At 43.4% G+C, this 20,835-nt stretch overlaps 1 protein-coding gene across 1 annotated transcript in view; it reads left to right on the top strand.

The window, feature by feature from the left end:
- The window catches only part of map3k9 (mitogen-activated protein kinase kinase kinase 9), a 49,417-nt gene that overhangs the window by 8,408 nt on the left and 20,174 nt on the right, over positions 1–20,835 (top strand). Inside the window, exons 2-4 of the mRNA XM_042330440.1 lie at positions 6,335–6,552; positions 12,140–12,335; positions 20,627–20,807. Coding sequence (XP_042186374.1) covers positions 6,335–6,552; positions 12,140–12,335; positions 20,627–20,807 — 595 coding nt within the window. The remainder of the gene's footprint in view (positions 1–6,334; positions 6,553–12,139; positions 12,336–20,626; positions 20,808–20,835) is intronic.

Here is a 20,835-nt window from a genome sequence, read left to right on the forward strand (position 1 = left end):
CTAGTGGTTAGAGGGAGGAGGCAGGTAGCCTAGTGGTTAGAGGGAGGAGGCAGGTAGCCTGGTGGTTAGAGGGGGAGGCAGGTAGCCTGGTGGTTAGAAGGGGGAGGCAGGTAGCCTAGTGGTTAGAGGGGGGAGGCAGGTAGCCTGGTGGTTAGAGAGTGGGGCCAGTAACCGAAATGTTGCTAGATTGAATCCCTGTGCTGACAAGGTTAAACATCTGTTGCTCTGCCCCCTGAGCAAGGCAGTTAACCCACTGTTCCCCGGTAGGCTGTCATTGTAAATAAGAATCTGTTCTTAACTGACCTGCCTCGTTAGATAAATGTAAAAAAAAAATGTTTTTAGAAAATTATTTCTCAACAATATATGCTTCCAAAACCTTACCGCAAAGCGAAGTGTGTCAATGTTCAAGACCAAGACTTACTGCTCCCCCTACAGAGGACATCTTCGTCCAATGATTTGTGTAATGTAATGGAACTGTAGTGTTACTCTGTGGTCTGTATCTATCTACTGTTACTCTGTGGTCTGTATCTATCTACTGTTACTCTGTGGTCTGTATCTATTGTTACTCTGTGGTCTGTATCTATCTACTGTTACTCTGTGGTCTGTATCTATCTAGTGTTACTCTGTGGTCTGTATCTATCTACTGTTACTCTGTGGTCTGTATCTATTGTTACTCTGTGGTCTGTATCTATCTAGTGTTACTCTGTGGTCTGTATCTATCTAGTGTTACTCTGTGGTCTGTATCTATCTATTGTTACTCTGTGGTCTGTATCTGTCTACTGTTACTCTGTGGTCTGTATCTATCTACTGTTACTCTGTATCTATCTAGTGTTACTCTGTGGTCTGTATCTATCTACTGTTACTCTGTATCTATCTAGTGTTACTCTGTGGTCTGTATCTCTCTACTGTTACTCTGTGGTCTGTATCTATCTAGTGTTACTCTGTGGTCTGTATCTATCTACTGTTACTCTGTATCTATCTAGTGTTACTCTGTGGTCTGTATCTATCTACTGTTACTCTGTGGTCTGTATCTATCTACTGTTACTCTGTGGTCTGTATCTATTGTTACTCTGTGGTCTGTATCTGTCTACTGTTACTCTGTGGTCTGTATCTATCTACTGTTACTCTGTATCTATCTACTGTTACTCTGTATCTATCTACTGTTACTCTGTGGTCTGTATCTATCTAGTGTTACTCTGTGGTCTGTATCTATCTACTGTTACTCTGTGGTCTGTATCTATCTACTGTTACTCTGTGGTCTGTATCTATCTACTGTTACTCTGTGGTCTGTATCTATCTACTGTTACTCTGTGGTCTGTATCTATCTAGTGTTACTCTGTGGTCTGTATCTATCTATTGTTACTCTGTAGTCTCTCTTACGTCTGAAGCTGGAGAATTCCCAGTTCTGAGATGTTGTTAGAGATGTTGTGGAATGTTCTGAGATTGTTGACACAGATGTTGGGGAATGTTCTGAGATGGTTGACACAGATGTTGGGGAATGTTCTGAGATGGTTGACACAGATGTTGGGGAATGTTCTGAGATGGTTGACACAGATGTTGGGGAATGTTCTGAGATGGTTGACACAGATGTTGGAGATTGTTCTGAGATGGTTGTTACAGATGTTGTGCACAACATTTTAGTAAATGTTAAGAGAACATTCCCAGGATATTTCATAATTTTTTTAATTAAAAAATAAAACATTTTGTTTTCAAAAACGTTAATTAGATTTTTTTGGGACGTTATCATCCTAATGTTAAATAAAACCCTAACTAGAACTTAATGGGAATCTAATGTTCTGGTAATGTTCCCTGTTTGCTCGGTATTCCCTATATAGTGCACTACTTTTAACTAGAGCCCTATGGGACCTGGTCAAAAGTAGTGCACTACATAGGTGATAGGGTACGGTTTGGGACACATCCTCCATGTTTCAGAGGCAGCATGGCTCCTGGCCTACTTTCACATCACGTACTGTACAACATCTCTAGTGAAATATTTATCAAGGTCAGTAAGGCTGCTTAGCAGACTGTTAGTGATTCACAATGGCAACGTTTACCACCAACATACAGTACCTACATCACCCATAGACTCTGTTGTATGTGAAGAAGTAGTGCATCAACTAACGAAAACAGTTTAAGGGCTCTATTCGATCCGTATCGCAGGAAGTTCAGCGTTTTAATTTTGTATTATGTTACCTTTATTTAACTAGGCAAGTCAGTTAAGAAAATTCTTATTTTCAGTGATGGCCTAGGAACAGTGGGTTAACTGCCTTGTTCAGGGGCAGAACAACAGATTTGTACCTTGTCAGCTCTGGGATTCGAACTTGCAACCTTCGGTTACTAGTCCAACGCTCTAACCACTAGGTTACGATTGAAATTTAAAGGCAGTTTTTCCCTCCTTAGTGGAGTCAGCATTCATGGTAAATGCTGCATTTCTATCTCAGAATCTGTAATGCTTCAGCTTTACAGACTGAATAGAGCCCTAAGTCTTCATCTTTACAGACTGAATAGAGCCCGAAGTCTTCAGCTTTACAGACTGAATAGAGCCCTAAATATTCAGATTTACAGACTGAATAGAGCCCTAAATCTTCAGCTTTACAGACTGAATAGAGCCCCAAGTATTCCGCTTTACAGACTGAATTGAGCACCAAGTCTTCAGCTTTACAGACTGAATAGAGCCCCAAGTCTTCAGCTTTACAGACTGAATAGAGCCCCAAGTCTTCAGCTTTACAGACTGAATAGAGCCCCACGTCTTCAGCTTTACAGACTGAATAGAGCCCCACGTCTTCAGCTTTACAGACTGAATAGAGCCCCAAGTCTCAACCTTCATGATTTCCTGGTGCATTGTAACCCGGGTACCAGTCTGTTTGGGCCATCATGCCACTTGCCACTCCTTGTCACGCTGGCAAGGAGTTGATATGATAGCACAAACAGACCTGGAACCAGGCTGGGTGCATTGGTGAGAAAGGTAGATAAATATAAGAGTTTGATTGAAGCTAATTTATGGTTATGAATCATTGAATTATGTTTTTGTATAGAGGACGTCTGTTCATGCCAGTCTGTATATCCCTTTACATTACCTTTAGTCTCTCATTGCTCTCTCTCTGTCCAATATCGTCTCTTGGTATCCCTGTTTCTCTCTCTCTCTGTCCAATATCGTCTCTTGGTATCCCTTGTTTCTCTCTCTCTGTCCAATATCGTCTCTTGGTATCCCTGTTTCTCTCTCTGTCCAATATCGTCTCTTGGTATCCCTGTTTCTCTCTCTCTGTCCAATATTGTCTCTTGGTATCCCTGTTTCTCTCTCTCTCTCTGTCCAATATCGTCTCTTGGTATCCCTGTTTCTCTCTCTCTCTGTCCAATATCGTCTCTTGGCATCTCTCTCTGTCTCTCTCTGTCCTCTCTCTGTCCAATATCGTCTCTTGGTATCTCTCTGTCCAATATTGTCTCTTGGTATCCCTGTTTCTCTCTCTCTCTCTGTCCAATACCGTCTCTTGGTATCCCTGTTTCTCTCTCTCTGTCCAATATTGTCTCTTGGTATCCCTGTTTCTCTCTCTCTGTCAAATATCTTCTCTTGGTATCCCTGTTTGTCTCTCTGTCCAATAACGTCTCTTGGTATCCCTGTTTCTCTCTCTCTCTCTGTCCAATATTGTCTCTTGATATCCATGTTTCTCTCTCTCTGTCCAATATTGTCTCTTGGTATCCCTGTTTCTCTCTCTCTCTGTCCAATATTGTCTCTTGGTATCCCTGTTTCTCTCTCTCTCTGTCCAATATCGTCTCTTGGTATCCCTGTTTCTCTCTCTCTCTGTCCAATATTGTCTCTTGGTATCCCTGTTTCTCTCTCTCTCTGTCCAATATCGTCTCTTGGTATCCCTGTTTCTCTCTCTCTCTGTCCAATATCGTCTCTTGGTATCCCTGTTTCTCTCTCTCTGTCCAATATCGTCTCTTGGTATCCCTGTTTCTCTCTCTCTGTCTAATATCGTCTCTTGGTATCCCTGTTTCTCTCTCTCTCTCTGTCCAATATCGTCTCTTGGTATCCCTGTTTCTCTCTCTCTCTCTGTCCAATATCGTCTCTTGGTATCCCTGTTTCTCTCTCTCTCTGTCCAATATCGTCTCTTGGTATCCCTGTTTCTCTCTCTCTCTGTCCAATATCGTCTCTTGGTATCCCTGTTTCTCTCTCTCTCTGTCCTATATCGTCTCTTGGTATCCCTGTTTCTCTCTCTCTCTGTCCAATATCGTCTCTTGGTATCCCTGTTTCTCTCTCTCTCTGTCCAATATCGTCTCTTGCTATCCCTGTTTCTCTCTCTCTCTCTGTCCAATATCATCTCTTGGTATCCCTGTTTCTCTCTCTGTCCAATATCGTCCCTTGGTATCCCTGTTTCTCTCTCTCTGTCCAATATCATCTCTTGGTATCCCTGTTTCTCTCTCTGTCCAATATTGTCTCTTGGTATCCCTGTTTCTCTCTCTCTCCGTCCAATATTGTCTCTTGGTATCCCTGTTTCTCTCTCTCTCTGTCCAATATCGTCTCTTGGTATCCCTGTTTCTCTCTCTCTCTCTGTCCAATATATTCTCTTGGTATCCCTGTTTCTCTCTCTCTCTCTGTCCAATATCTTCTCTTGGTATCCCTGTTTCTCTCTCTCTCTCTGTCCAATATCGTCTCTTGGTATCCCTGTTTCTCTCTCTCTCTGTCCAATATCGTCTCTTGGTATCCCTGTTTCTCTCTCTCTCTGTCCAATATCGTCTCTTGGTATCCCTGTTTCTCTCTCTCTGTCCAATATTGTCTCTTGGTATCTCTCTGTCCAATATCATCTCTTGGGATCCCTGTTTCTCTCTCTCTCTCTGTCCAATATCGTCTCTTGGTATCCCTGTTTCTCTCTCTCTCTGTCCAACATTGTCTCTTGGTATCCCTGTTTCTCTCTCTCTCTGTCCAATATCGTCTCTTGGTATCCCTGTTTCTCTCTCTCTCTCTGTCCAATATTGTCTCTTGGTATCTCTCTGTCCAATATCATCTCTTGGGATCCCTGTTTCTCTCTCTCTCTGTCCAATATCGTCTCTTGGTATCCCTGTTTCTCTCTCTCTCTGTCCAATATCGTCTCTTTTGGTATCCCTGTTTCTCTCTCTGTCCAATATTTTCTCGTTGTACTCTTTTTCTGTCTCTCTGCCCAATATTGTCTCTTGGTTCCCTGTTTCTGTCTCTCTGTCCTACTGTATACTGTACAGCATAGGTCTCTGTTCCTCCTTCTCTTCTTTCAGTTCTAGAGGTTGACTCTCTCTGTCCTATCTCTGTTGTATGTACGTTCTCTGTCCCACCCTTTTCCTGTCCTCTTCATATCCTTTACCCACTCTTCGTCCTCATTATCTCCTCTCATTGGTGGACAGGAGTGTCTGTTCCATGGAATTAGGAGTTTGAATTCTAGAATGGACATGAACCTTCTTACGATGCGATAAAGGTCAGCCATTTTGGTCAGGGAGTTGGTGAACCTTGGTCAGCCAGTGCTGTGATGAGATATTGTGTAAAAATAATGAATTTGAAGACTTTATCTGCACCGTTTGTGTGTTAGCTAGCCTGCCGGTTTTACAGGAATTATTTTATACATGTTTTCCCTTAACTGCCAATATGCCAACATTCCATTGAAACAATGCAGTCCATCCACATCAATGCACTGGTTGACATCAGTTGATGACAGGACGGACCGGCTGTAAATGAAACCAGTACTGATAATGTATTCTACAATAGGACTCACAGCTTTCCAAGACAACAAAAACCAGTCGGTTTACATATATTTTAGAGGCTTTTTATACCGAAAACTGGTATAAAAACCTGTTTAAACTGTATTCATAATGTATGATAATATTGTAGGTTGACAATCGGTTTTATTACACGATTTTTGATGTATCCTTACTTCTGTTCTCCTGCTTAGGTAAAATCAGGATTCTGCCTCCACTGTCATTAACTCCAATTAGACTGGTTTGGATTTCTCCCTGAACAATTTAATAGGGTCTCTGTGGCCTGTTCATATCACTCTATATATTCCAAAATCACTTTTTGTTCTGTAGCCTGTTATATCTACATTACATTATCTTTAGTCTGTAACATGTTATGTCTACATTACCTTTAGTCTGTCATTGCTCACTCTCTGTCCTCTTTCTCTGTACCCCTTTTCCCTATCATACCCTGTTCCCTCTCATACCCTGTTCCCTCATACCCTGTTCCTTCTCATACCCTGTTCCCTCATACCCTGTTCCTTCATACCCTGTTCCTTCATACCCTGTTACTTATCATACCCTGTTCCCTCTCATACCCTGTTCCCTCTCATACCCTGTTCCCTCTCTCCCTCAGTTCTGGAGGTTGACTTCTCGGAGCTGACCCTGGAGGAGATCATCGGGGTGGGTGGTTTTGGGAAGGTGTACCGTGCCATGTGGCGAGGGGCGGAGGTGGCGGTGAAGGCTGCGAGGCGGGACCCCGATGAGGAGGAGGGACAGATCCTAGAGAGCGTTCGTCAGGAGGCCAAGCTGTTTGCAATGCTGCACCACCCCAATATCATGGCCCTACTGGGGGTAAGAATCCTGCTATATCACCCCAACATCATGGCCCTACTGGGGATAAGAATCCTGCTGTGTTACCCCAATATCATGGCCCTACTGGGGGTAAGAATCCTGCTATATCACCTCAATATCATGGCCCTACTGGGGGTAAGAATCCTGCTATATCACCCCAATATCATGGCCCTACTGAGGGTAAGAATCCTGCCATATCACACCGAAATATCATGGCCCTATTGGGGATAAGAATCCTGCTTTGTTACCAAAATCTCATGGCCCTACTGGGGATAAGAATCCTGCTGTGTTACCCCAACATCATGGCCCTATTGGGGATAAGAATCCTGCTGTGTTACCCCAACATCATGGCCCTATTGGGGATAAGAATCCTGCTGTGTTACCCAAATATCATGGCCCTACTGGGGCCAGAATCCTGCAGCACCACCCCGATAACATGGCCCTACTGGGGGATGGAGGACAGAGATATGAGATCCCTGTTGATAAGAATCATGGCCATGGGACAGGGGATAAATGAGTCTCCCTATGGGCCCTGGTCAAAAGTAGTGTACTATATAGGGAATAGGACTCTGGTCTAAAGTAGTGACCTATATAGGGAATAGGGCCCTGGTCTAAAGTAGTGACCTATATAGGGAATAGGGCCCTGGTCTAAAGTAGTGACCTATATAGGGAATAGGGCCCTGGTCTAAAGTAGTGACCTATATAGGGAATAGGGCCCTGGTCTAAAGTAGTCCACTATACAGGAAATAGGGCTCTGGTCTAAAGTAGTGACCTATATAGGGAATAGGGCTCTGGTCTAAAGTAGTGACCTATATAGGGAATAGGGCTCTGGTCTAAAGTAGTGACCTATACAGGAAATAGGGCTCTGGTCTAAAGTAGTGCTCTATGAAGGGATGCAAACCTACGTCTTCTAACCCAGGTGAATGTCTTCTAATCCAGGTGAATGTCTTCTAATCCAGGTGAATGTCTTCTAATCCAGGTGATTGTCTTCTAACCCAGGTGTAATCCAGGTGATTGTCTTCTAATCCAGGTGTAATCCAGGTGAATGTCTTCTAACCCTGGTGTAATCCAGGTGAATGTCTTCTAACCCAGGTGTAATCCAGGTGAATGTCTTCTAACCCAGGTGTAATCCAGGTGAATGTCTTCTAACCCAGGTGTAATCCAGGTGAATGTCTTCTAACCCAGGTGTAATCCAAGTTAATGTTTTCTAACCCAGGTGTAATCCAGGTGTATGTCTTCTAATCCAGGCATACGTCTTCTAATCCAGGTGAATGTCTTCTAACCCAAGTGTAATCCAGGTGAATGTCTTCTAACCCAGGTGTAATCCAGGTGAATGTCTTCTAACCCTGGTGTAATCCAGGTGAATGTCTTCTAACCCAGGTGTAATCCAGGTGATTGTCTTCTAATCCAGGTGAATGTCTTCTAACCCAAGTGTAATCCAGGTGAATGTCTTCTAACCCAGGTGTAATCCAGGTGAATGTCTTCTAACCCAGGTGTAATCCAGGTGAATGTCTTCTAATCCAGGTGTAATCCAGGTGAATGTCTTCTAACCCAGGTGTAATCCAGGTGAATGTCTTCTAATCCAGGTGTAATCCAGGTGAATGTCTTCTAATCCAGGTGAATGTCTTCTAATCCAGGCGTACGTCTTCTAATCCAGGTGAATGTCTTCTAATCCAGGTGTAATCCAGGTGAATGTCTTCTAACCCAGGTGTAATCCAGGTGAATGTCTTTTAACCCAGGTGTAATCCAGGTGAATGTCTTTTAACCCAGGTGTAATCCAGGTGAATGTCTTTTAACCCAGGTGTATGTTTAGGTGCACCTGGAGATGCATATATCTGTGTTGGTGAAGACATACAGTGGCTTGTGAAAATATTCCCCCCCTTGGCATTTTTCCTATTTTGTTGCCTTACAACCTTGAATTAAAATAGATTTTTGGGGGGGTTTGTATCATTTGATTTACACAACATGCCTACCACTTTGAAGATGCAAAATATTTTTTATTGTGAAACAAACAAGAAATATGACCCCAAAAAATCAAACTTGAGCGTGAATAATTATTCACCCCCCCAAAGTCAATACTTTGTAGAGCCACCTTGAAGAGCAATTACAGCTTCAAGTCTCTTGGGATATGTCTTGGCACATCTAGCCACTGGGATTTTTGCCCATTCTTCAAGGCAAAACTGCTCCAGCTCCTTCAAGTTGGATGGGTTCCGCAGGTGTACAGCCTTCTTTAAGTCATACCACAGATTCTCAATTGAATTCAGTTCTGGGCTTTGACTCAGCCATTCCAAGACATTTAAATGTTTCCCCTTAAACCACTCGAGTGTTGCTTTAGCAGTATGCTTAGGGTCATTGTCCTGCTGGAAGGTGAACCTCCGTCCCAGTCTCAAATCTCTGGAAAACTGAAACAGGTTTCCCTCAAGAATGTCCCTTTATTTAGCGGCATTCACCATTCCTTCAGTTCTGACCAGTTTCCCTGCCGATGAAAAACATCCCCACAACATGATGCTGCCACCACCATGCTCTCAGGTGCTCTCGGGGTGATGAGAGGTGTTGGGTTTGTGCCAAACATAGCGTTTCCCTTGATGGCCAAAAAGCTACATTTTTGTCTCATCTGACCAGAGTACCTTCTTCCATATGTTTGGGGAGTCTTCCACATGCTTTTTGGCGAACACCAAATGTGTTTGCTTATTGTTTTATTTAAGCAATGGCTTTTTTTTCTGGCCACTCTTCTGTAAAGCCAAGTTCTGTGGAGTTTACAGCTTAAAGTGGTCCTATGGACAGATACTCCAATCGACGCTGTGGAGCTTTGCAGCTCCTTCAGGGTGATCTTTGGCCTCTTTGTTGCCTCTCTGATTAATGCCCTCCTTGCCTGGTCCGTGAGTTTTGGTGGGCGGCCCTCTCTTGGCAGGTTTGTTGTGGTGCCATATTCTTTCACTTTTGAAATAATGGATTTAATGGTGCTCCGTGGGATGTTCAAAGTCTCTGATATTTTTTTTATAACCCAACCCTGATCTGTACTTCTCCACAACTTTGTCCCTGACCTGTTTGGAGAGCTCCTTGGTCTTCATGGTGCCGCTTGCTTGGTGGTGCCCCTTGCTTAGTGGTGTTGCAGACTCTGGGGCCTTTCAGAACAGGTGTATATATACTGAAGTCATGTGACACTTAGATTGCACACAGGTAGACTTTATTTAACTAAATATGTGACTTCTGATGGTAATTGATTGCACCAGATCTTATTTAGGAGCTTCATATTAAAGGGGGTGAATGCATATACACACACCACTTTTCACTTTTGTTTTCATTTCACTTCACCAATTTGGACAATTTTGTGTATGTCCATTACATGAAATCCAAATAAAAAATCAACTTAAATGACAGGTTCTAACGCAACAATATAGGAAAAATGCCAAAGGGGTGAATACTTTTGCAAGGCACTGTACACCTGGGAAGACACACCAGGGTTGATGAAGACACACACCTGGGTTGATGAAGACACACACCTGGGTTGATGAAGACACACACCTGGGTTGATGAAGACACACACCTGGGTTGATGAAGACACACACCTGGGTTGATGAAGACACACACCTGGGTTGATGAAGACACACACCTGGGTTGATGAAGACACACACCTGGGTTGATGAAGACACACACCTGGGTTGATGAAGACACACACCTGGGTTGATGAAGACATATACCTGGGTTGATGAAGACACACACCTGGGTTGATGAAGACATATACCTGGGTTGATGAAGACACACACCTGGGTTGATGAAGACCGATACCTGGGTTGATGAAGACCGATACCTGGGTTGATGAAGACCTATCCCTGGGTTGATGAAGACCTATACCTGGGTTGATGAAGACCTACACCTGGGTTGATGAAGACCTATACCTGGGTTGATGAAGACCTATCCCTGGGTTGATGAAGACCTATCCCTGGGCTGATGAAGACCTACACCTGGGTTGATGAAGACCTATCCCTGGGTTGATGAAGACACACACCTGGGTTGATGAAGACCTACACCTGGGTTGATGAAGACCTATCCCTGGGCTGATGAAGACCTACACCTGGGTTGATGAAGTCATATCCCTGGGTTGATGAAGTCATATCCCTGGGTTGATGAAGACCTATCCCTGGGTTGATGAAGACACACACCTGGGTTGATGAAGACACACACCTGGGTTGATGAAGACTCACACCTGGGTTGATGATGACCTGTCCCTGGGTTGATGAAGACCTGTTCCTGTGTTGAAGACATATAGCTGGGTTGATGAAGACCTACACCTGGGTTGATGAAGACCTACACCTGGGTTGATGAAGACCTACACCTGGGTTGATGAAGACCTACACCTGGGTTGATGAAGACCTACACCTGGGTTGATGAAGACCTACACCTGGGTTGATGATGACCTGTCCCTGGGTTGATGAAGACACACACCTGGGTTGATGAAGACCTACACCTGGGTTGATGATGACCTGTCCCTGGGTTGATGATGACCTGTCCCTGGGTTGATGAAGACATACACCTGGGTTGATGAAGACCTACACCTGGGTTGATGATGACCTGTCCCTGGGTTGATGAAGACATACACCTGGGTTGATGAAGACCTACACCTGGGTTGATGATGACCTGTCCCTGGGTTGATGATGACCTGTCCCTGGGTTGATGATGACCTGTCCCTGGGTTGATGAAGACCTGTTCCTGTGTTGAAGACATATAGCTGGGTTGATGAAGACCTACACCTGGGTTGATGAAGACCTACACCTGGGTTGATGAAGACCTACACCTGGGTTGATGAAGACCTACACCTGGGTTGATGAAGACCTACACCTGGGTTGATGATGACCTGTCCCTGGGTTGATGAAGACACACACCTGGGTTGATGAAGACCTACACCTGGGTTGATGAAGACCTACACCTGGGTTGATGATGACCTACACCTGGGTTGATGATGACATACACCTGGGTTGATGAAGACCTACACCTGGGTTGATGATGACCTGTCCCTGGGTTGATGAAGACATACACCTGGGTTGATGAAGACCTACACCTGGGTTGATGATGACCTGTCCCTGGGTTGATGAAGACATACACCTGGGTTGATGAAGACCTACACCTGGGTTGATGATGACCTGTCCCTGGGTTGATGAAGACATACACCTGGGTTGATGAAGACCTACACCTGGGTTGATGATGACCTGTCCCTGGGTTGATGAAGACCTACACCTGGGTTGATGATGACCTGTCCCTGGGTTGATGAAGACATACACCTGGGTTGATGAAGACCTACACCTGGGTTGATGATGACCTGTCCCTGGGTTGATGAAGACCTACACCTGGGTTGATGATGACCTGACCCTGGGCTGATGAAGACCTATCCCTGGGTTGATGAAGACCTACACATATCACAATAATCAGAATAATAAACATGTATTGCATTTTTCTGAACCCCAATAATCAGCTAATCAATAATCAGTATGTTTTTTTTATGTGTAAAATCAATCATTTCAGCTTCTAATGATACAATGTACTGTACTGATTCCTGATTTGGTTCATTTCTATTCTTCTTGTTTAACAGGTGTGTCTCCAGGAGCCGACTCTGTGCCTGGTGATGGAGTTTGCCCGGGGAGGACCGCTGAACCGAGCCCTGTCAGGGAAACGTATCCCACCATGCACCCTGGTAGACTGGGCCGTGCAGATCGCCCGTGCCATGCACTACCTCCACTGTGAGGCCATCGTCCCCGTCATACACAGAGACCTCAAGTCTAGCAACAGTAAGAGAACGTTTATATATGTGATATTGTAATAACATATTAGTAACATATTAGTGACATAGTAGTAACATAGTAGTAACATGGCAGTAATATAGTAATAACATAGTAATAACATAGTAGTAACATAGTAGTAACATAGTAACATGGCAGTAATATAGTAATAACGTGGTAATAACATAGTAATAGCATAGTAGTAACAGGGTAGTAACGTAGTAGTAATGTAGTAATAACGTAGTAGTAACATGGTAATAACATGTAATAACATAGTAACAACATAGTAATATCATAGTAGTAACAGGGTAGTAACAGGATAGTAACGTAGTAGTAACATGGTAATAACATGTAATAACATAGTAACAACATAGTAATATCATAGTAATATCATAGTAGTAACATAGTAGTAACATGGTAGTAACAGGATAGTAACATAGTAATAACATGGTAACATGTAATAACAGTACCATCATAGTAATAGCATAGCATGTAGTAATATAGTAGTAACATAGTAGTCACACGGTAGTAATATAGTAATAACATAGTAATACTGTAGTAATAACATAGTAATACTGTAGTAATAACATAGTAGTAACATGGTAGTAATAACATAGTAGTGACACGATAGTAATATAGTAATAACGTAGTAATACTGTAGTAATAACACAGTAGTGACCTGGTAGTAATATAGTAATAACATAGTAATACTGTAGTAATAACATAGTTGTAACATGTAGCCGTGGGAAGATGTTTTGAGTTGGGTGGTTCTGACTGCGGGGAGGGGAGTAGCCTGAGTATAGGTTAAGATTGGATAACAGTAGTCACTGCCGCCTAAGTTAATTTAACTCGTGTTTTCAAAACAAGCGCACATTTGTGCTGCATAATTACAACGTGTGTGTGTGTGTGTGTGTGTGTGTGTGTGTGTGAGGGAGAGAACAAGACGAGTGTTGTAAACTAAATTAGGAAACACAACGTTGTGCCTATTAAAACTGAGCACAAATGGACAGCTATGTGATCCGTCGCGAGAGAAAAGCGCTCCCCTCGATCCAGCACCATCAGGTGGAAAGCGCCACTCACTCGGGCCGCGTCCCAACACTGTGTTCGACTACTGGGCTGGTGCTCTACCTCTTTGACATGGGCAGGAGCAGGCCTTTGAGGCCAGGCAGAGAGATGTTCCTTATTTGATATTGGTCCCATTCCTTTTCTCCAAAGTTTTAGAATTATAAACTAATAGAAAATAGAATCAATCAATCAATCAAATGTGTTTATAAAGCCCATTATACATCAGCTGATGTCACAAAGTGCTTATACAGAAACCCAGCCTAAAACACCACACAGCAAGCAATGCAGGTGTATAAGCACGGTGGCTTGGAAAAACTCCCTAGAAAGGAAGGAACCTAGGAAGAAACCCAGAGAGGAACCAGGCTATGAGGGGTGGCCAGTCCTCTTCTGGCTGGCCACCCCTCAGAGCCTGGTTCCTCTCTACCCGGCACAGCCAGAAGAGGACTGGCCACCCCTCAGAGCCTGGTTCCTCTCTACCCGGCACAGCCAGAAGAGGACTGGCCACCCCTCAGAGCCTGGTTCCTCTCTACCCGGTACAGCCAGAAGAGGACTGGCCACCCCTCAGAGCCTGGTTCCTCTCTACCCAGTACAGCCAGAAGAGGACTGGCCACCCCCTCAGAGCCTGGTTCCGCTCTACCCGGCACAGCCCTGGTCTGGAACAAAGGATCCCAATTTCAAACTCTCCCAACACAGAGCTGAGATCTCTCCATACAGAATGGGGCCCAACACAGAGATGAGATCGCTTTCTGCAGTTTTACCATCTCACAACCAGGGAGGGCGTCAGCACTCCTTCTTCCCACTGCTATGAGGTTGCACATGACACCTCACACTCGTCAGCCAAGTATTTTCTAGGTGGTAGGAAAAACGTTAGGAGATCCCCAATAATACCCAGTTAGATGAGCATTGATATCAATACAACAATGAGAGTTGTAGAAAGTGTGTGTGTGTGTGTTAGCCCTGCAGGACCCCTTAACACCAAGCCTATTAGACAGGATTTGTCCCATGCTCAGTCCATGCCTTCCTATTGGCTACTTCCAGTCAACACAGGCAGTTTCTCCTCTCCCGTTGGCTTGTGGTTAGCCCGGTTCCCTTGGCTGTGATTGACTGTTTTGAGGTGACAAGGCCAATAGCATCATCGTATCAGTAAAGTGACAGGTCTATCCCAGACACACCCTTTTAATGTAGGTAAGCACAGGTCCAGGGGGCATCCCCACACTATTAGGTTGTTGTTTACCTGGTGAGCACTGGCAGAGCCCCCCCCCCCCGCATGGCGATGGTGCCCATGAGCTTTGGGGGCCCCAACCCCTGGAGGTCGGGCCCCTTAAATAGCATATGAACACGCCATAAGCCATTCATTATTTTGTAGGAATTACAGGAAATTAACTTTAAAACCGCAATATTTTCTCTCAGCCTCATGACAAAATGTGTAGAATAAGCAGGAACATTTTTATCAAGGATTCTTCAAAGTTGGGACAATCCTAGTCGGGCAAGGAAAAAATAAAAACATTTTTTCATGTAATAAAAAAAAAATGTTGCATTATTTGAGCTTAAAATGTGCATTTAGTGGAATTTTATAAGGAAAATATTTGTTTTGGGGATTTTCTAAATACCTTCAATAGTATTTCTTTCCATGTCGACTCTATGCCTGGAAATGCCCTGGTCTGGATCCCAATTTCAAACTCTCCCAAAAAGTTTTTTTAATTATTATTTTTTGCAATAATGGACATTAACTGAAAGAAATGTATATGTAGTTTCTTGTGGTACTTTAAATATTATTTCTCTCAAAAACTGTGACTCCTAAAAGATGTTGATCTGGTCAACTGTTAGATTGGTCTAAAATCCTAAATGAATCAGACCCCTCGTGTTCTGGAATGTTCTCTACTGTTGATAGACGTAGCCCTGCAGACAAAAGGCGCTCTTTGGTCTCATTCATGGGTATAGTGTTCTTAATATTTTTTGATAATTCATAGATTTTTTGTTTTGTTTTTAACATTGAAAAAAAACGTTGTTTATGTCAAAAGGTTTTGTTATATTTCAGTCTTCTGTGATGTAATATTCATATATAAATAATAAATTAATAATTAACCATATGAACATGGTTGGAGAACCCTGGACTAGATAGAGTTGAAGTCATACGTTTACAGACACTTAGGTTGGAGTCATTAAAACTTATTTTTTTACATCCAATCCACAAACTTCTTGTTAACAAACTGTAGTTTTGGCAAGTCGGTTAGGGCATCTACTTTGTGTATGTCACAAGTAATTATTCCAACAATTGTTTACAGACAGATTATTTCAAATTCTAGAAATTATGTCATGGCTTTAGAAGCTTCTGACATCATTTGAGTCAATTGGAGGTGTACCTGTGGATGTATTTCAAGGCCTACCTTCAAACTTGGTGCCTCTTTGCTTGACATCATGAGAAAATCAAAAGAAATCAGCCAAGACCTCAGAAAAAAAATTGTAGACCTCAACAGTCTGGTTCATCCTTGGGAGCAATTTCCAAACGCCTGAAGGTACCACATTCATCTGTACAAACAATAGTACGCAAGTATAAACACCATGGGACCACGTAGCCGTCATACCGCTCAGGAAGGAGACACGTTCTGTCTCCTAGAGATCAAATCAAATCAAATCAAAGTTTATTTGTAACGGGTGCTGACTACACAGGTGTAGACCTTACAGTGAAATGCTGACTACACAGGTGTAGACCTCACAGTGAAATGCTGAATACACAGGTGTAGACCTTACAGTGAAATGCTGACTACACAGGTGTAGACCTTACAGTGAAATGCTGACTACACAGGTGTAGAACTTACAGTGAAATGCTGACTACACAGGTGTAGACCTTACAGTGAAATGCTGACTACACAGGTGTAGACCTTACAGTGAAATGCTGAATACACAGGTGTAGACCTTACAGTGAAATGCTGACTACACAGGTGTAGACCTTACAGTGAAATGCTGACTACACAGGTGTAGACCTCACAGTGAAATGCTGAATACACAGGTGTAGACCTTACAGTGAAATGCTGACTACACAGGTGTAGACCTTACAGTGAAATGCTGACTACAGTGAAACAGGTGTAGACCTTACAGTGAAATGCTGACTACACAGGTGTAGACCTTACAGTGAAATGCTGACTACACAGGTGTAGACCTTACAGTGAAATGCTGAATACACAGGTGTAGACCTTACAGTGAAATGCTGAATACAACAGGTGTAGACCTTACAGTGAAATGCTGAATACAACAGGGTAGTAGACCTTACAGTGAAATGCTGAATACAACAGGTGTAGACCTTACAGTGAAATGCTGAATACAACAGGTGTAGACCTTACAGTGAAATGCTGAATACAACAGGTGTAGTAGACCTTACAGTGAAATGCTGAATACAACAGGTGTAGTAGACCTTACAGTGAAATGCTAGAATACAGTGAAATGTGAATACAACAGTAGACCTTACAGTGAAATGCTGAATACAACAGGTGTAGTAGACCTTACAGTGAAATGCTGAATACAACAGGTGTAGTAGACCTTACAGTGAAATGCTGAATACTCTAACCAAGGTAGTGCAAAAAGGTGTTACAGTGAAATGCTGAATAAAACAACAGTAAAAATCTAGAGGTTATATACAGTGAAAAAGGTGAGTGTATACAACAGTAGTAGAGAAATAAAACAACAGAGGGGTTAATACAGTAGAGGGGTTATATACAGTAGACAGGCTATATACAGTAGAGAGGCTATATACAGTAGAGAGGGTATATACAGTAGAGGGGTTATATACAGTAGAGGGTTATATACAGTAGAGAGGCTATATACAGTAGAGAGGTATATATAGGCTATATACAGTAGAGAGGCTATATACAGTAGAGAGGTTATATACAGTAGAGAGGCTATATACAGTAGAGAGGCTATATACAGTAGAGAGTTATATACAGTAGAGAGGCTATATACAGTAGAGAGGGTTATATACAGTAGAGAGGTATATACAGTAGAGGGGTTATATACAGTAGACAGGCTATATACAGTAGAGAGGCTATATACAGTAGAGAGGCTATATACAGTAGAGAGGCTATATACAGTAGAGAGGCTATATACAGTAGAGGGGTGAGGTTATATACAGTAGAGAGGCTATATACAGTAGAGAGGTTATATACAGTAGAGAGGCTATATACAGTAGAGAGGCTATATACAGGGCTATATAGAGAGGTTATATACAGTAGAGAGGCTATATACAGTAGAGAGGTATATATACAGTAGAGGCTATATACAGTAGAGAGGCTATATACAGTAGAGAGGCTATATACAGTAGAGAGGCTATATACAGTAGAGAGGCTATATACAGTAGAGAGGTATATACAGTAGAGAGGCTATATACAGTAGAGAGGTATATACAGTAGAGAGGCTATACAGTAGTAGAGGCTATATACAGTAGAGGGTATATACAGTAGAGAGGCTATATACAGTAGAGAGGCTATATACAGTAGAGAGGCTATATACAGTAGAGTCTATATACAGAGAGGCTATATACAGTAGAGGGTCTATATACAGTAGAGAGGCTATATACAGTAGAGGGTCTATATACAGTAGAGAGGCTATATACAGTAGAGGGTCTATATACAGTAGAGAGGCTATATACAGTAGAGGGTCTATATACAGTAGAGGCTATATACAGTAGAGGGTCTATATACAGTAGAGAGGCTATATACAGTAGAGGGTCTATATACAGTAGAGAGGCTATATACAGTAGAGGGTCTATATACAGTAGAGAGGCTATATACAGTAGAGGGTCTATATACAGTAGAGTAGAGGGCTATATACAGTAGAGAGGTCTATATACAGTAGAGGGTCTATATACAGTAGAGGGTCTATATACAGTAGAGAGGCTATATACAGTAGAGGGCTATATACAGTAGAGAGGTCTATATACAGTAGAGGGTCTATATACAGTAGAGAGGTATATATACAGTACAGTAGAGGTCTATATACAGTAGAGGGTCTATATACAGTAGAGGGCTATATACAGTAGAGGGTCTATATACAGTAGAGAGGTCTATATACAGTAGAGGGCTATATACAGTAGAGGGCTATATACAGTAGAGGGTCTATACAGTAGAGAGGTCTATATACAGTAGAGGGTCTATATACAGTAGAGGGCTATATACAGTAGGTCTATATACAGTAGAGAGGCTATATACAGTAGAGGGTCTATATACAGTAGAGGCTATATACAGTAGAGGGTCTATATACAGTAGAGAGGCTATATACAGTAGAGGGGCTATATACAGTAGAGAGGGTATATACAGTAGAGGGTCTATATACAGTAGAGAGGTTATATACAGTAGAGAGGCTATATACAGTAGAGGGTCTATATACAGTAGAGAGGCTATATACAGTAGAGAGGCTATATACAGTAGAGGGTCTATATACAGTAGAGAGGTTATATACAGTAGAGGGCTATATACAGTAGAGGGGCTATATACAGTAGGGGCTATATACAGTAGGGCTATATACAGTAGAGGGGCTATATACAGTAGAGGGGCTATATACAGGGCTATATACAGCTATATACAGTAGAGGGCTATATACAGTAGAGGGGCTATATACAGTAGAGGGGCTATATACAGTAGAGGGGCTATATACAGTAGAGGGGCTATATACAGTAGAGGGCTATATACAGTACAGTAGGGGACTGGGTGGTGTATGAGGACTGGGTGGTGTATATGAGGACTGGGTGGTGTATGAGGACTGGGTGGTGTATATGAGGACTGGGTGGTGTATATGAGGACTGGGTGGTATAAATGAGGACTGGGTGGTGTATATGAGGACTGGGTGGTGTATATGAGGACTGGTGGTGTATATGAGGACTTGGTGGTGTATATGAGGACTGGGTGGTGTATATGAGGACTGGGTGGTGTATATGAGGACTGGGTGGTGTATATGAGGACTGGGTGGTGTATATGAGGACTGGGTGGTGTATATGAGGACTGGGTGGTATAAATGAGGACTGGGTGGTGTATATGGGGACTGGGTGGTGTATATGGGGACTGGGTGGTGTATATGGGGACTGGGTGGTGTATATGAGGACTGGGTGGTGTATATGAGGACTGGGTGGTGTATATGGGGACTGGGTGGTGTATATGAGGACTGGGTGGTGTATATGAGGACTGGGTGGTGTATATGAGGACTGGGTGGTGTGTATGAGGACTGGGTGGTGTGTATGAGGACTGGGTGGTGTGTATGATGACTGGGTGGTGTATATGAGGACTGGGTGGTGTATATGAGGACTGGGTGGTGTATATGAGGACTGGGTGGTATAAATGAGGACTGGGTGGTGTATATGGGGACTGGGTGGTGTATATGGGGACTGGGTGGTGTATATGAGGACTGGGTGGTGTATATGAGGACTGGGTGGTGTATGAGGACTGGGTGGTGTATATGAGGACTGGGTGGTGTATATGAGGACTGGGTGGTATAAATGAGGACTGGGTGGTGTATATGGGGACTGGGTGGTGTATATGGGGACTGGGTGGTGTATATGAGGACTGGGTGGTGTATATGAGGACTGGGTGGTGTATATGAGGACTGGGTGGTGTATATGGGGACTGGGTGGTGTATATGGGGACTGGGTGGTGTATATGAGGACTGGGTGGTGTATATGAGGACTGGGTGGTGTATATGAGGACTGGGTGGTGTATATTTTATGTGTATTTTATGTGTGCATGGGTGTGTGTGTGTGTATTTTGTGTGTGTGTGTGTGTTTTATGGGTGTGTGTGTGTGTGTGTTTTATATGTGTGTGTGTGTGTGTGTGAGTGAGTGTGAGGCACAGACTCACAAGGACCAAGTGGAATCATAACATTAATCCAGGCCTCTGCTTCTTCCCTGCTTTCTTTCATTTTATACTTTAACCATCTCATTCCCTTTTCTCTTTTGTTCTTTCTCTTCCTGCTTGCTTCTATCTCTCCTTTCATCATGGCCTCTCCTTGTTTTCCCTTTTGTTCTCATCTTTATTTTGGAAAACAACTTTTAATAATTTATATTTGAATGACTGCCTGCCATCCCGCCACCAAAACCCCAAAATGGCCTGTATCCCTTTACATTCAAACCCCTCCTACCTTCCAACCCTGTTACCGTTATCCCCCCCACCCGCTCCAACCAAAACCCTCCTCGTCACCCCCTCCCTCACCAACACCCGCCCTCTCCTGGATCTCACATGCGACCTTTGGACCAGTCCTGATCCTGGAGAAGGTCGAGATGGAGGATCTGACCAACAAGACCCTGAAGATCACCGACTTCGGCCTGGCGAGGGAGTGGCACCGTACCACCAAGATGTCAGCCGCCGGCACCTACGCCTGGATGGCGCCCGAGGTCATCCGCTCCTCCACCTTCTCTAAAGGCAGCGACGTCTGGAGGTGGGCGGGGCGGGGTGGGGGGGGGGCG

This window comes from Oncorhynchus tshawytscha, linkage group LG11, assembly GCF_018296145.1.
Source record: "Oncorhynchus tshawytscha isolate Ot180627B linkage group LG11, Otsh_v2.0, whole genome shotgun sequence".
Taxonomy (NCBI): Eukaryota; Metazoa; Chordata; class Actinopteri; order Salmoniformes; family Salmonidae; genus Oncorhynchus; species Oncorhynchus tshawytscha.